The sequence below is a fragment of the Ambystoma mexicanum genome, chromosome 3p (assembly GCF_040938575.1).
Source record: "Ambystoma mexicanum isolate Mex_15411 chromosome 3p, UKY_AmexF1_1, whole genome shotgun sequence".
NCBI classification, from domain to species: domain Eukaryota; kingdom Metazoa; phylum Chordata; class Amphibia; order Caudata; family Ambystomatidae; genus Ambystoma; species Ambystoma mexicanum.
This window is the reverse complement of record NC_090925.1, coordinates 362,026,388-362,042,518: the sequence shown is the minus strand read 5'-3', so window position 1 is coordinate 362,042,518 and position 16,131 is coordinate 362,026,388. Positions and strand designations below refer to the sequence as shown.

The 16,131-nt window shown below is 48.0% G+C and overlaps 1 protein-coding gene across 4 annotated transcripts in view; it reads left to right on the top strand.

The window, feature by feature from the left end:
- The window catches only part of NOL4L (nucleolar protein 4 like), an 843,583-nt gene that overhangs the window by 497,824 nt on the left and 329,628 nt on the right, over window positions 1–16,131 (top strand). For all 4 annotated transcript variants that reach the window (XM_069651017.1, XM_069651019.1, XM_069651018.1 and 1 more), the window contains one exon: window positions 15,327–15,456. In XM_069651017.1, coding sequence (XP_069507118.1) covers window positions 15,327–15,456 — 130 coding nt within the window. The remainder of the gene's footprint in view (window positions 1–15,326; window positions 15,457–16,131) is intronic.

The window sequence follows — 16,131 nt, the reverse complement described above, 5'->3', positions numbered from 1 at the left end:
GGGGGACCCACTGTCTTCAAAGTGGTAAGAGCTGTATGGGGAAGCTACTAAGGAGAATGCAGGCCAAAGAGCTATACAGTAAAGAACTGCCAATCGGGTTTGATGCCGCCATTAGGACAGCTCTGAAAAGTGTTGGTCTCAGGGCACTAAGGGAGCGATGCTGCACCATACTGGGAGATCTTTTTGAGGAAGGTAAACTGCTAACGTTTGAGGAGTGGATACAAACATATCAGGTAGCAAGTGGGCACTTTCTTGCGTACGCTAAAGTGGTGAGACGTTTGCCGACATTGTGGTACGGTATCCCAGAGGAACCAGGGGTGAAACCACTGATGCAAACATTATTAGAACTGGGAGAGGGTAGCGGTAAAGTGTCACGGGCGTACGGGGCCCTGCAGACAGGGAGCACTCATCCCTTAAAAGAGGTGGACACGATTGTGGGAGCAGGTTAAAAAGACATCTAGGAATGCTCGATTCCAGCTCACCAATTCGATTACTTACACAGGGTATATTTGACACCGGAAAAGTTGCATACAATAAACAAATCCACACCCCATACCTGTCCGAGATGCGGGAGAGAACATGCCAGGTTCTGGCACATGGTCTGGGATTGCACGGTTGCAGCGAAATACTGGGGGACGATGGTGGACTGGTTGAACTCTCCGGTGGTTAGTAGGTATGAATGTACTCACAAGGTATGTCTGTGGGGGCTCATAACACGGTCAAAAAGATATCAAAATCTGAACAAAATCGCACAATGTTTGCTTATCCTGGCGATGCGGCGGATTGCAATAGAATGGAAGAAACCGGCGGGTCCTTCAGTGAGACAATGGCTTCAGGATGTACGTAAATGTGGCCTAGCTGAGGTGGATTACTTGAATAAACACAGGGACCCGGAAGGGCAAAACACACTGGTGGTAGACTGGGGACTGTTGCTAAATGAGCTGGCATCCACCCAGGATCTGAAACCTCTGTGAACTGGCTCAGGGCCAAGGAAATGGGATGAAGGGGAGAGAGGGGGAAGGCAGTCTAATTGAGAGGTAGGGGCTCCTGGCCTGCGAAGAGTGGAAGACGAAGGAGGCTATGGGAAGCAACTGAGATGGGATGGCACTCGAGTTAGGAGGGGGGTCAGGGGGCGATCAGAGATTGGGACAGGAGGGAGAGAGGGTGGGGGGGTTCAGTTATGGGAGAAGGTTTCATAGTTGTAAGAGTCATCAGGGTAGAGCTACATAGGAGAGAAGGATCAGGGCAGACGCCAGCAGAGGGGTAATGACAACAAACCCTCCAGAAATAACTTGACGCAGGGCATTCCATGTGTTTTGGTACACGGACGAAATTAATGGCCTGAAATCTAGAGGATGCAGCAATTGCTGGCCCTGCCGCACCAGGTTCATGATTTGGACATGTAAAAGCGTGATTACTGTAAGGTGTCAGCGATGGTAATGTCTATACTGGTAACGCATGAAGAGACCCAATCAGTTTGGTTTGGTTTTTGTAACTTGAATTATTTGAAAATAATAAAAAGAAATATTTTAAAAAATCCTTTATGAGATGGACGATTGTCCCTTAAAATAGGTACACTAGCCCCTTCAGGCAGGCCGATTCCCCTAGGATAGATATTAATGTTAAAGGTATTTGTACCGTGCACCGTCACCAATGGAATTGGTCCATAGACGATCTGGCAGATCTGTAAACAAAAGGAGGTGGTGGGGTTTAGTATGGTGAAGTGGGAGTAGGAAAGTGGGAGTGGAGGTGTCCTGTTGGCAGCTTCAGGTCAGTTTTCGCTGAGCTTGGGTGTGAATTATCAGATCAATGACGGTCCTCCTATGGTGTTGGTGCGAGTTATGTGTTTGATAGATGTTGCAGTGTTGTGGAGTATGTGCGGTTTGCTGTGCAGAGAAGTGGATGTGTGGGTTTTTGTGTGAGAGGTGTATGCGGAAAGTTGAGTTTCTGGGTTAGTGGGTTTTTGCCTCTTGGTATTTGCATTTCTTTGTTCCACGTCTCTAATTGTCCATAAGGAGTTGGTATTGTAGTTTGTCCGTCTGATTGTTATGTGGGATGGGGCGGCGGGTTTCCATCTCAGCTATTTGGAGGCAGTCATTGGCCCCCGCTCTGGTATTGATGCTGTATATTTCACATTCATTAGCTCCCTTCCTACCCATTTCCCTGTTGGTGATCCATAGCTTCCTATGTTTGCTCTGTCGACTAAGCCTGTGTTGAAATGTCATCCTTACCCTTCCCCCCTGATCTCTCCATATTAATTCTTAGAGTGATCTTAACTTTTCTATGTTTTATTTTTGGTATAGTGATATCCCCAGAATTTCTCATTCGCCGTCCCTCTGTTTATGGGAGCTAGACTGGGGAGATAGGGAGGATCGGTTCTCTCTCTGAGTATTGTTACCGCTGCGTATGTGCCTCGATAGGCATTTTTATTGTTATGGGGAGAAGAGCCAGGCTTTGAGTAGTTTTCTAAATAGGAGGTGATCTCTCGTGTTACGTATGTTTTTCGGAAGATCGTTCCAGGTTTTCATTGCAAGGTGGAAGAAGGAGAATTTTCTTTTGTTGTATGGTTTTGGTTCCAAACGGATGTCGCTGCTAGATCTGACTGGTCTTGTTGGGCGGTAGACGTTTATCTACTCTCTTAGGAACTCTGCTCCTTGGCCGTGGATTGTTCTGTGCGTTATGCACATTGATTTGAACTGTATTCGCTGTTTTATTAGTAACTAGTATCACGTTTTCAGAGCTGGAGTGTGTGTTCACTTTGCCGTAGGTTGAGCAAGAGTCTAACTGCTGCATTTTGTATGTGTTGGAGTTTTTTTAAGAGTCACTCTGGCATTCCTAGATATATGCTGTTGGCATAGTCTACTATGGATATGATGATATCGATGATGGGGAGCGTTTTGTGGGCAAATTAGAGCAATTGTAGGATCCTTTTTACGGCTTGTAGGAGGAAGAAGCATTTCTTGATTAGAGCATTTACTTGTGACTCTAGAGTTAGTTCGTTGTCCATCAAGACTCCCAGGTTTTTTACTATCGTCAATGGGGCTGGTACTGTGCCAAGTTCTGTTGGCCAAGGGATGTAGGGATTGTTTTCTCTGTTTTTAGAGATAATCATTATTTCTATTTTGCCCGGGTTGTATTTGACAGCTCTCTAGTATTGTGTTTTCTTCTTTTGTGTCTCATATTTTGTAGACAATTTGTGTGTCGTGAACGTAGTTGTAGCATGTGAGGCTGTGTCTTTGAATGATATTGATTAGTTGAGCCAGGTAAATGTTGAAAATTAACAGGGAGAAGGATGATCCTTGGGGTACTCCACATGTGGATTCTCTTCAATTGGATCTGAAAGGTTTGATCCATATGGTTTCTGTTCTGTTTGCTCGGAAGGATTTAATCCATATTACGGCTAGGTCGGTGATTCCAATTTCTTCCAATCTCCTGATGAGGATGTCATGGTTGACTGTGTCGAATGCTGCAGAGAGATCTAGAAGTATCAGAGGAGTGTTTTTGTCTGAATCTGCGTTTGCTTTTAGGTCATCCCAGATTGAGAGCGGTGCTGTTTCTGTTCCTCTCATTGGTCTGAAAACTACTAGTGCCTGCTCCAATAGATGATGTTCTTGAACAAATTCTTGGGTTATTCTGTAGTTTTGCTGGGTATTGGAAGTTGAAGATAGGTCTGTAATTGGAGAGGTCATCTACGTTTCCTGCTGTGTCCTTGAGGAGCGGCTTGATGTATGCTGATTTGAAGGATAGTGGCGCTTTCTGTTCCTGTTGAGATTGAGTGGTTGAAGAGGTTTCTGTAGTAATCCTTGGGTGTTCCTTGTGTGAGAATTGATTTGTATATGTCCGGGGGGTAGGGATCCATGGGGGAGCCTATTTTGATGATTTTGTTTACCAGTTTGACGAATGTATCCACTGATATTTGGGGGAAGCATCCTAGTTTATTCGGGCGTTCCTCATACAGGTGGGTGGGTTGCATGCTGGGGTCACGTGGTCGGGTTTGTATAGTCTGTTGGATGGTGGTGATTTTGTTTTTGAGGTGGTCTGGGAGGACATTGCATAGTCTCTATGATGGTATTGGAGCGTTGTTGCAGCCAGGGGCGGGGGGGACTTTATTTTGTTTATGAGTTTAAACTGTTCTTTTTGGGTGTTTGGTGCTTTGTTGATTCACCAACAATTGTTGATGCACCAACCCCTTCAGATAGGCCATCTTACTTAGAAAAGATACACCCTTGTGGGTTACCTACGTTTAGGCTCATCAGCCACTTTGAACATTTGGCCTCCAGTGATGCAGCAATGGCATTAGAACAATGAGATCATACAGAATAAAATATGTGGATCCGTTTTAATGGTGTTGAGTCACGATTGCAGTAGCTTGGTTGGGGGCATGTTGGAATCAGCAGTGTTGAATATTAGGCAGGCAGGCCTGCGGGAGAGTAGGGAATCGGGCACAGGAGGGCCGGGCAATTGCAGAGAAGAGTTTGCGGTGCATATAAGGAAAGGTAATCCTGGGCGGTGAGATTTTGGTTGGTCAAGAGGGCCAGAAGGAAGGAGAGTTTCCAGTGCATGACTGTTTATATGTTTCTGTTGGATAGGAGGACAACATTTCCAGTCGCCACTCAGTGCCGGCTTTACCCTCTGTATGGTCTGTTCTCATTGGTGCCTTATGTCTGCCCATCTGATAAGCCAACATGCCCCACTCCATTCAGGAGATGCTGGTCCAGTCCTGGTTTTAACTTTGCACTATTGAGACTTGTATTCCTGGTTGATAATGGGGAAACCCAGGACTGCAAGTCCCAGAATTAAAAGTTGAAACCAGGACTGGAATAGCCGAACGGAAACGGGCAGGTTGGCATGTATTAGCCGGTCCCCTCCCTTGGGTTCCAGCTGCCATTTTCTTAGATCACATTCTCTAGTCTGACTCTTAGTTCTATGTCCCCTTTTAGGTAAGCCCTGTTTTCATTAGTGCGCCTTGAACCCACTTAGGTCAGGTTATCTGATCTTTAGAGCACAATATATCCTATCTAGGTTAAAGTATCTGATGATGAAGCACATTCGATATCGTCTTCGGGAAGGTCTCTGACCCTTAATGAGCCCGATCTCCTGAGTAAAGGCATCTGCCCTTAGTGCAGCATTTCCTTATCTTAGAGACTCTGTTCATTACTCTAGGGTATCTTTCCCAGTCTAATGCACTGGCAGCTGTAACCTCAGTGGAGCCTGTGGAGTGAATGCTGAGAACATCAAGTAGACTGGTGTTGGGGCATGGTTTTGTGACATCCTGATCCGCCCTTCCCCACACCACTTGGGCCAGAGAGAGGTGCTCCCAAGCCTCAGAGATGCAGGTTTCTGGTCTCCTTGCCACATGCTCACTTAATGTAGCATGAGTCTGAAGCTTCTCCGGTGCTCCTGTGGTTGACCCTCAGACTCTGAGCTAGCAAATATGCAGGGTGTATAAATATGGAGGTTGGCGACCATGACCTCAGACTACTCTGGTGCTGTGCACCTAACCCTCATTTATTCAACCTATGTGCCTGCAGGCTATTCCGAAGACCAACTGAAGACCAAGGCTAACTTCGTGCTGCAGTTTATAATGCAACAAAAACTGCTGTAACTACTAAGGAGTCTGGGAGCCCCTCTACTGTACTGTACTGAGAACGAATATTGGTCAAATACCCTGTTCTATGGAATTTCTTACACGCAGGAGGGTCTACAACCACGTTTTAGCTCACTGCACCCTTCACAGAGGAGAAATAATATTTGCATGTCATTCGGGTCCCACCCACAACGGCAGTCCACCACCGAAAAGCTAGGCAATTCTCCTCTGGACAAGAGTTCCATGAGTGACCCCAGACATGTGTTTCGGCCTTGTCGCGCTTCCTTCGTGAGGTGAAGCTGAGCCTCTCTAAGGCACAGTGAGCAAGGGGTCCACGTCTGGATTACCCTGGGTTACTTAGGGTGAAACCCTACGTTTTATATAATTAGAAAGGAGTGTGGGGAGCCCCTCTACTGAGAACGAACATGGGTCAAATACCCTGTTTTATAGAATTTCTTCTAATCTATATGGTCTACAACCAGGTTTTAGCTCACTGCACCCTTCACAGAGAAGAAATACTCATTTGCATATAAGTCTGGTCTCTCCCACAAGGGCATGACTGATATGCAAATAGATATGTCTCCTCTGTGAGGGGTGCAGTGATCTAAAATGTTGTTGTATAACCTCCTGAGTGGAAGACATTCCAAAGAACAACGTATTTGACCCATGTTTGTTCTCAGTAGAGGGGCTCCAACACTCCTTTTCAAAAACTTCCATAAGCGTATGAGTGAATTGGTCTACATGATACCAAGAAGGCAACGTTCCCTTAAAACTAGATGGCGAAACGGAGACCATTAAAGAAAGATTTTAGATTTGGAGAGAGTGACACCTGATTAGATTTGGACCTTTGGCTTGGCAGACTCTTCTAGCACTTGGGTTCCATGCCCGCGAGCTTGCCAGGCCCAGCGTTCTGCTTTATGAGCGAGCCATGCAGCTTGCAGATTTGGAAGTGTAAGATGCCTGCACCAGTTGTGCATTTCAGCTCATAGTATAGGAGGCGGTTGCGTGCTCTTTGGAACAAGTGAAGGAGTCATTGATGATAGCAGCCGAGATAGGAGATACGTGATAAGTGTGCAGGCCTTTGGGTTAAGGAGGAGTTTGTGTGTAGTAGTGGCTGAGACGCGTCCATATTAAACCGTATACGCTCGAGCAGCCCGCAGGGCAAGAGTATATTTCCACAAGTATGCAGCCCTAACGATCCAATCCAAAAAAGATATGAGCATAGCTTTATAGTTTAAACGAGGAGTGCATATTAGAGTGCTAAAAAGCAGATCGTGCTTGCAGAAAGTCCTGTATTTGTACTATATGTTATAGTTACTCATTCTTCTTCTATTGCCTGAATTCCTTACACCCACCAACCACTATTTTCCTTTGCTGTCGGATCCTTATTGCTTCTCTTCTCCCTCTTTTCGTATATAGTACATTGACAAGTTTACCCCTGCACTGCCCTGGACTGTCTCTTGGCTGGCAGTCAAGACGGTCTTCCCTGCTATGTGTCTGCACGTATTCCCAATTCGGCCGCTTTTCTCTTCTTTACTCCAAGGGTCGGTCTTGAAACCTGTTTGTGCGCTAAGAATAGACAAAATGGCAGTAACCGATCTGGCTGCCAGCCAGCTCTGAGGCGCTCTGCTCTCGCTTGTAAGTCCCTTCCGTGGCACCTCACTGGCATGGAATCCGTGTCCTTGGGCTCTGTCCTCTTTCGCAGGCAGGAAATGCTTCCCTTGTTGTGCTCTCTTGGCTCTCCACTCAGAGCGTTACGCCGAGTCCCATTCGCTCGCTGTTTTCAGAGTTATTTATTTGAGGAGCGATGCTTTGTGCAGTATCCAAAGCTTCTTCCAGCAGCCGAGCCCACAATCTGTGGGTGATAGGCCGGGGTCTCATCCACAAATGGTATCAAGTATTAAAGTCGCTGCAAAGGGGAGCGGGGGTTCCGGGGGTGTCCCCCGCTCACCTTAAATGGTATAATGGGTCCAGGGTTGTGGGGGTGTCCCCCACATCCTTTACATGATTGTGGCGCAAAAAACCACTGCATTTATGCTGCGATTTTGTATTCACGGCCATTTTGCCGCGATTTTAAGACATGGAACCCCACAAATCTGGCCACATAAAATTCTGATGGCCGGCTCCTATGGGAGCCAACTGTTACACATGTCCTGGTTTGGTTAAGGGCTTAGCCTCTATTGCCTTCCACCCAGAGCCACTCCTGACAATGGTGCATGTTTGAAATATGTCATACGTTGCACTTACAGCCCAAACTGACAGTGGTGCACGTTTCAAATAGGCGAGTCCAACGGTGTATGTTTTAAATACTTCCTTCGTTCCGCTTAACACCACATCTAGCAGTGGAGCATTTTCGACATCTAGCAGTGGTGCATGTTCAAAATAACCCACAAGTTCCGCTTAAAGCCTATGACAATGGGGCAGTAGTGTCTGTTTTAAAAATGTCATACCTTCCACCTGGAGCTAGACCGGACAATGAAGCATGTGTGTAGTATATTGTACATTCTGCTTTCGAGACAAACCTGATAATTGTGCATGTTTGCAATAGGTGACATATTCCACTTCCAACCAGACCTGGCAATGGGTCATGTGCGAAATAGGTGAGAAGAGCCTGACATAGGCACACCCCACGTGTTCCTGTGCACTAGGTCACCAGAGTAACGCTGTTGTCTAACAGTGCTGTTCCTGGAGAGAGCTCACTTGTAGTGTCTAATCATGCTGCTCGCTAGAAGGCTCTTTCAGTGTCTAATCATGCTGTTCCCGGAGAGAGCTCACTGCCCAGCCGAAAGACCAGCCCTCGCTAGAAGGCGCTTTCAGTGTCTAATGCTGTTCCCGAAAGACCAGCCCTCGCTAGAAGGCTCTTTCAGTGTCTAATCATGCTGTTCCCGGAGAGATCTCACTGCTCAGCTCAAAGACCAGCCCTCGCTAGAAGGCGCTTTCAGTGTCTAAACATGCTGTTCCCGGAGAGAGCTCACTGCCCAGCTCAAAGACCAGCCCTCGCTAGAAGGCGCTTTCAGTGTCTAATCATGCTGTTCCCGGAGAGAGCTCACTGCCCAGCCGAAAGACCAGCCCTCGTTAGAAGGCACTTTCAGTGTCTAATCATGCTGTTCCCAGAGAGAGCTCACTGCCCAGCCGAAAGAAAAGCCCTCGCTAGAAGGCGCTTTCAGTGTCTAATCATGCTGTTCCCGGAGAGAGCTCACTGCCCAGCCCAAAGACCAGCCCTCGCTAGAAGGAGCTTTCAGTGTCTAATCAGACTGTTCCCGGAGAGAGCTCACTGCCCAGCCGAAAGACCAGCCATCGCTAGAAGACCAGCCCTCGCTAGAAGGCGCTTTCAGTGTCTAATCATGCTGTTCCCGGAGAGATCTCACTGCCCAGCTCAAAGACCAGCCCTCGCTAGAAGGCGCTTTCAGTGTCTAAACATGCTGTTCCCGGAGAGAGCTCACTGCCCAGCTCAAAGACCAGCCCTCGCTAGAAGGCGCTTTCAGTGTCTAATCATGCTGTTCCCTGAGAGAGCTCACTGCCCAGCCGAAAGACCAGCCCTCGTTAGAAGGCACTTTCAGTGTCTAATCATGCTGTTCCCAGAGAGAGCTCACTGCCCAGCCGAAAGAAAAGCCCTCGCTAAAAGGCGCTTTAAGTGTCTAATCATGCTGTTCCCGGAGAGAGCTCACTGCCCATCCCAAAGACCAGCCCTCGCTAGAAGGAGCTTTCAGTGTCTAATCATGCTGTTCCTGGAGAGAGCTCACTGCCCAGCTGAAAGACCAGCCCTCGCTAGAAGGCACTTTCAGTGTCTAATCATGCTGTTCCCAGAGAGCTCACAGACCAGCCCTCACTAGAAGGCACTTTCAGTGTCTAATCTTGCTGTTCCCGGAGAGAGCTCCCTTCCCAGCCCAAAGACCAGCCCTCACTTTCAGTGGCACGTCTGTGGAACCGAAGTCTCTTGGACCTGAATCCCTAATGATCCCAGGCTGGGAGGTCAGAGTTTCTCAACACCTTAACATCGAATCCCTGTACTCCTCCTGAAATAGAGACCCACTGCTGTTAGCGTCAGAGTATGCGTACAGTGAGGCACGCCCTTAGGGGCTCATTTAAGGCATGGAAACAATATTTCGATTTGTAGCCGTTCCATCCCTTTATTTACCTGACCTCTTTGATGTCACTGAACTGTGCCTGTGCTAGTTCCTGTTTACCAAATCCCTTCACCCTACTGTGTTATCTGGCATTGCCTCCCTTTCTACGTTATCTTCCTTGGAGACCTCGATTGCCTGCAGTATTACCATTTCTCCACCGCAAGTTCCTTTATCTCTCTTTTGCCATTCACATTGTAAGCTATTTTCACATCTTGTTTGTTCTCTGCTGTCCAGTGGCCTTCTCTTTTCTGCTCCGCATTGCTTACTCTTCCACACTGGCCTTCCTTCAGCCTTCTACGCTATGTTTTGCTCTTCCAGTCTTAAGTTATCTTCGCCATCATGTGGGTGCTGTGTTCCCCTTGGTTCATTCTCAAAGGTTTTCCCTGTTCCTCATCCACATAGCTTCACTCTTTCTTCCCTGGCGTTCCTTCACCCCTGAGCCCCTATGCTGTGGTTTGCTCTTCCAATCTTACGTTATCCACGCCGTCATAAGTGTGTTGTTTCATTCTCGATGGCTTTCCCTGTTCCTTCACCCCTGAGCCGCTACGCTGTGATTTGCTCTTCCAGTCTTAGCTTATCCTCGCCATCATGGGTGTGTTGGGGTCCCCTGGTTTCATTCTCGATGGCTTTCCCTGTTTCTCATCCACATAGCTTCACTCTTTCTTCCCTGACGTACCGTCCCCGCTGAGCCCCTACGCTGTGTTTTGCTCTTCCAGTCTTAAGGTATCCGCGCCATCATGGGTGTGTTCATTATAATGGCTTTCCCTGTTCATCATTCATAAAGCTTCATTCTTCCTCCAAAGAAATGACTCCACCCCTTTACACTTCACCTGTGTTTGCCTTTTGCATCCTAACATAGCTCACCGCCCTTTGCGTTTTCTGCTGTCCCTACTCTCTGATGATTTTTCTGTTGTACCATCCCAAGGTCCCCTCAGTAGCACTTCCAGTTCCACCTGCTGTGTGTCTCTTTACCTACTCTCTTCCAATATTCCATGTTCACTGCCTTGTGTTTCTATTCATCCTTTCCTTTTATGGTCTAACTGGTGTATAAATATTCCATCTTTTTGTTTTCAGTATCCTTCTTATGTCCCTAACACCCCCATTACTGCCTGCAGTCTTGCTTCCCTGCTAATTCGCGACTTGTGATTTCCCATTTCTTCCCCTGTTGCCCCATTGTATTTGTCTCTTTATTGGTGCGCTTTGGGGTTACGGAAGGTCCAGTTGGTGGTTCTCCATATTCTGTTGAGGTCACAGCGGATACATTGTGGGTGCATGGGCAGAAGGCTTGCCACTCGCGGAACACAGTCATGTGCATTTTTGCACTGCCAGTGCACCAGTGGTAGCAAGAAGCGCTTTGATGCGCATTGTGCCCTATTCTGAGGAGAACATAGACTTTATCATTGTATCAGCACATGGGGGAGTGGAAAGGGAATCGATGAGTTGGATGCTCAGCGTGCACTACTCTGAGGAGAACACAGACTATATTTCATTGTATCAACACATGGGGGAGGGGAAAGGGAATCGATGAAGTGGATGTTCAGCGTGCCCTACTCTAAGGAGAACACAGGCTGTATCTTTGTATTGGCACATGATGTGAGGGGCAAGGGAATCAATGATGTGGATGCTCAGCGTGCCCTACTGTGAGGAGAACACAGACTGAATCATTGTATTGGCACATGGGGTGAGGAGAAAGGGAATCAATGAGGTGGATGCACAGTGTGCCCTATTCTGAGAAGAACACAGACTATATCATTGTATCAGCACATGGGGCGAGGGGAAAGGGAATAGATGAGGTGGATGCTCAGCGTGCCCTACTCTGAGGAGAACACAGACTGTATCTTTGTATTGGCACATGGGGTTAGGAGAAAGGGAATCGATGAGGTGGATGCACAGAGTTCCCTATTCTGAGAAGAACACAGACTATATCATTGTATCAGCACATGGGGGAGTGGAAAGGGAATCGATGAGTTGGATGCTCAGCGTGCACTACTCTGAGGAGAACACAGACTATATTTCATTGTATCAACACATGGGGGAGAGGAAAGGGAATCGATGAAGTGGATGCTCAGCGTGCCCTACTCTAAGGAGAACACATGCTGTATCTTTGTATTGGCACATGATGTGAGGGGCAAGGGAATCAATGATGTAGATGCTCAGCGTGCCCTATTCTGAGGAGAACACGGACTGAATCATTGTATTGGCACATGGGGTGAGGAGAAAGGGAATCGATGAGGTGGATGCACAGTGTGCCTTATTCTGAGAAGAACACAGACTATATCATTGTATCAGCACATGGGGCGAGGGGAAAGGGAATAGATGAGGTGGATGCTCAGCGTGCCCTACTCTGAGGAGAACACAGACTGTATCTTTGTATTGGCACATGGGGTGAGGAGAAAGGGAATCGATGAGGTGGATGCACAGTGTGCCCTATTCTGAGAAGAACACAGACTATATAATTCTATCAGCACATGGGGGAGTGCAAAGGGAATCGATGAGTTGGATGCTCAGCGTGCACTACTCTGAGGAGAACACAGACTATATTTCATTGTATCAACACATGGGGAGGGGAAAGGGAATCGATGAAGTGGATGCTCAGCGTGCCCTACTCTAAGGAGAACACAGGCTGTATCTTTGTATTGGCACATGATGTGAGGGGCAAGGGAATCAATGATGTGGATGCTCAGCGTGCCCTAGTCTGAGGAAAACACAGACTGAATCATTGTATTGGCACATGGGGTGAGGAGAAAGGGAATCAATGAGGTGGATGCACAGCGTGCCCTACTCTGAGTATAACACAGATTATATCATTGTATCGGCACATGCTGTGAGGGGAAAGGGAATCGATGAGGTGGATGCACAGCGTGCCCTACTCTAAGGAGAACACAGGCTGTATCTTTGTATTGGCACATGATGTGAGGGGCAAGGGAATCAATGATGTGGATGCTCAGCGTACCCTAGTCTGAGGAGAACACAGACTGAATCATTGTATTGGCACATGGGGTGAGGAGAAAGGGAATCGATGAGGTGGATGCACAGCGTGCCCTACTCTGAGGAGAACACAGACTATATCATTGTATCAGCACATGGGGTGAGGGGAAAGGGAATAGATTAGGTGGATGCTCAGCGTGCCCTATTCTGAGGAGAAGACAGACTATATCATTGTATGAGCACATTGTGTGAGGTCCAAGGGAATCAATGATATGGATGCTCAGCGTGCCCTATTTTGAGCAGAACACAGACTATATAATTTTATCAGCACATGGGGAAAGGGAATCAATGAGGTGGATGCACAGCGTGCCCTACTCTGAGGAGAACACAGACTATATCATTTTATCAGCACACGGGGAAAGGGGAAAGGGAATCGATGAGGTGGATGCACACCGTGCCCTACTCTGAGGAGAACACAGACTATATCATTGTATTAGCACACAGTGTGAGGGGAAAGGGAATCGATGAGGTGGATGCTCAGTGTGCCCTTCTCTGGGGAGAACACAGACTATATCATCGTATCAGCACATGGGGTGAGGAGAAAGGGAATCGATGAGGTGGATGCACAGCGTGCCCTACTCTGAGTATAACACAGATTATATCATTGTATCGGCACATGCTGTGAGGGGAAAGGGAATCGATGAGGTGGATGCACTGCGTGCCCTACTCTGAGGAGAACACAGACTATATAATTCTATCGGCACATGGTGTGATTGGAAAGGGAATCGATGAGGTGGATGCACAGCGTGCCCTACTCTGAGGAGAACACAGACTATATCATCGTATCAGCACATGGGGTGAGGAGAAAGGGAATCGATGAGGTGGATGCACTGCGTGCCCTACTCTGAGGAGAACACAGACTATATAATTCTATCGGCACATGGTGTGATTGGAAAGGGAATCGATGAGGTGGATGCACACCGTGCCCTACTCTGAGGAGAACACAAACTATATCATTGTATTAGCACACAGTGATGAGGTGGATGCTCAGTGTGCCCTTCTCTGGGGAGAACACAGACTATATCATCGTATCAGCACATGGGGTGAGGAGAAAGGGAATCGATGAGGTGGATGCACAGCGTGCCCTACTCTGAGTATAACACAGATTATATCATTGTATCGGCACATGCTGTGAGGGGAAAGGGAATCGATGAGGTGGATGCACAGCGTGCCCTACTCTGAGGAGAACACAGACTATATCATTGTATCAGCACACAGGGCAAGGGGAAAGGGAATCGATGAGGTGGATGCACACCGTGCCCTACTCTGAGGAGAACACAGACTATATCATTGTATTGGCACACGGTGTGAGGGGAAAGGGAATCGATGAGGTGGATGCTCAGTGTGCCCTTCTATGGGGAGAACACAGACTATATCATCGTATCAGCACATGGGGTGAGGAGAAAGGGAATCGATGAGGTGGATGCACAGCGTGCCCTACTCTGAGGAGAACACAGACTATATCATTGTATCAGCACATGGGGCAAGGGGAAAGGGAATTAATGAGGTGGCTGCACACTGTGCCCTACTCTGAGGAGAACACAGACTATATCATTGAATCAGCACATGGGGTTAGGGGAAAGGGAATCAATGAGGTGGATGCACAGCGTGCCCTACTCTGAGGAGAACACAGACTATATCATTGAATCAGCACATGGGGTTAGGGGAAAGGGAATCAATGAGGTGGATGCACAGCGTGCCCTACTCTGAGGAGAACACAGACTATATCATTGTATTGGCACACGGTGTGAGGGGAAAGGGAATCGATGAGGTGGATGCTCAGTGTGCCCTTCTCTGGGGAGAACACAGACTTTTTAATTGTATCAGCACATGGGGCAAGGGGAAAGGGAATAGATGAGGTGGATGCTCAGCGTGCCCTACTCTGAGGAGAACACAGACTTTTTAATTGTATCAGCACATGGGGTGAGGGGAAAGGGAATCAATGAGGTGGATGCACAGCGTGCCCTTCTCTGGGGAGGCCACAGACTATATCATTGTAACAGCAGATGGGGTGAGGGGAAAGGGAATCGATTTGGTGGGAGACGTGGTTTCCACTTGGTGATAAAGAGTTTCTCTGGCAGCCCTATTGTGTGTCAGCAGATATCTCTAGGCCCTGCTGCCCAGCCCTCTGCCCAGAATCTCCTGCACCCCGTTTCCTGGTTGGAGTGGAACGGGAGGGCTGACGGCATTCACGGGGGTCGCTCTTCATTGCAGACAATTTGCTCTGGAAACAGTTTCTATATTTGTGCTGCGTCTCTGTTCCTGTGAATTTCGTCGAGGTGGGGATACCTTTTATGGGACCGACCTAAACATCGTACAGAGATGTTACAGTACATTAGCCTTCACAATCATTGCAATCCCTTTGAGGGCTGCTATGATAAGGAGGCACACGCGTGCATGCATTTCCTTGGAGGATCAGGCTTGGAGGAGGGGAGGGATCAGGAAGAGAGCCAGCGAGAAATGTCGTAAAATGCCAGAAGAGCAATTCACAGCACCGCCTCGGGAGGCCGCTCCCCAGGGGTGGTGTGCAGCCTCTCTGCTCTTGTTGTTTCCTGCGGTACTGTACGCCTGAGGTCAGGAGATGTCCCTCCCAAGTGCACTGACCTGCCTGTTTTTTGTCGTAGGATGAACTCTCAGTGAGCAGCGAGGAGTTTGATATGAATGACAGCACATGGCTATCAGCTGATCAGCGTGCGAGCCCCAGCCAAGACGAGAGAATGCGCAGCCCACACAACCGCCACAGCCAGGAGGACGGTAAGGAACACTGCCCACAATTGCCTGCTTGTCCGCCAGCCTGCTTCGGGTACAGCAGAGAGTGCAATGGAGGCACGGGGGCTGGGTGGGGGGCGGGGTGGATGGACATCATGTGCCTCCAGTCAAATGCCATTTCCATGGGTGCATACCAGAGGGCGAGGGCCCTTGCCTGAATGCAGGAAAAACCTCTTCACAGCATGTGCATTTGCGTGAGAGATGCCAACTCTGGACCAAATCAAAACAAGCTCGGTCGGCACCTTTCCCCTCTGACATCCCTAAGGGCTCACAATGGCCCATGCACATGTATTCGGTGTGGACCGGATGAACAGTCTGGACTGAAATGTCAGCTTGCCTTAGAAAGTCTGTTTATTCTCCCTTCATTCCGGGTGTAGCGCTGGATGAGTGTGCAATGGTTATGGTGACTTGTTGACTGTAAAATGTGCCCACTTCTGTGGTGCAGAGTTTAGTCTCGTTTTGGAGCTTTCTTTCAGACCTTGAATATTTTCATTATAGTTTGACAACTGATGTCGCATTTCGCAATATGCTTCATTTTCGAGGAATACTATTTGATTTTCTCGCTTCCACATGCTCCCCTTTTTAGCCTTCTGCCCAGGATAATTGACGGAAATTGACATTATGCACAGGTGTGTGTGTGTGGGTGTGTGTAGATTTAGT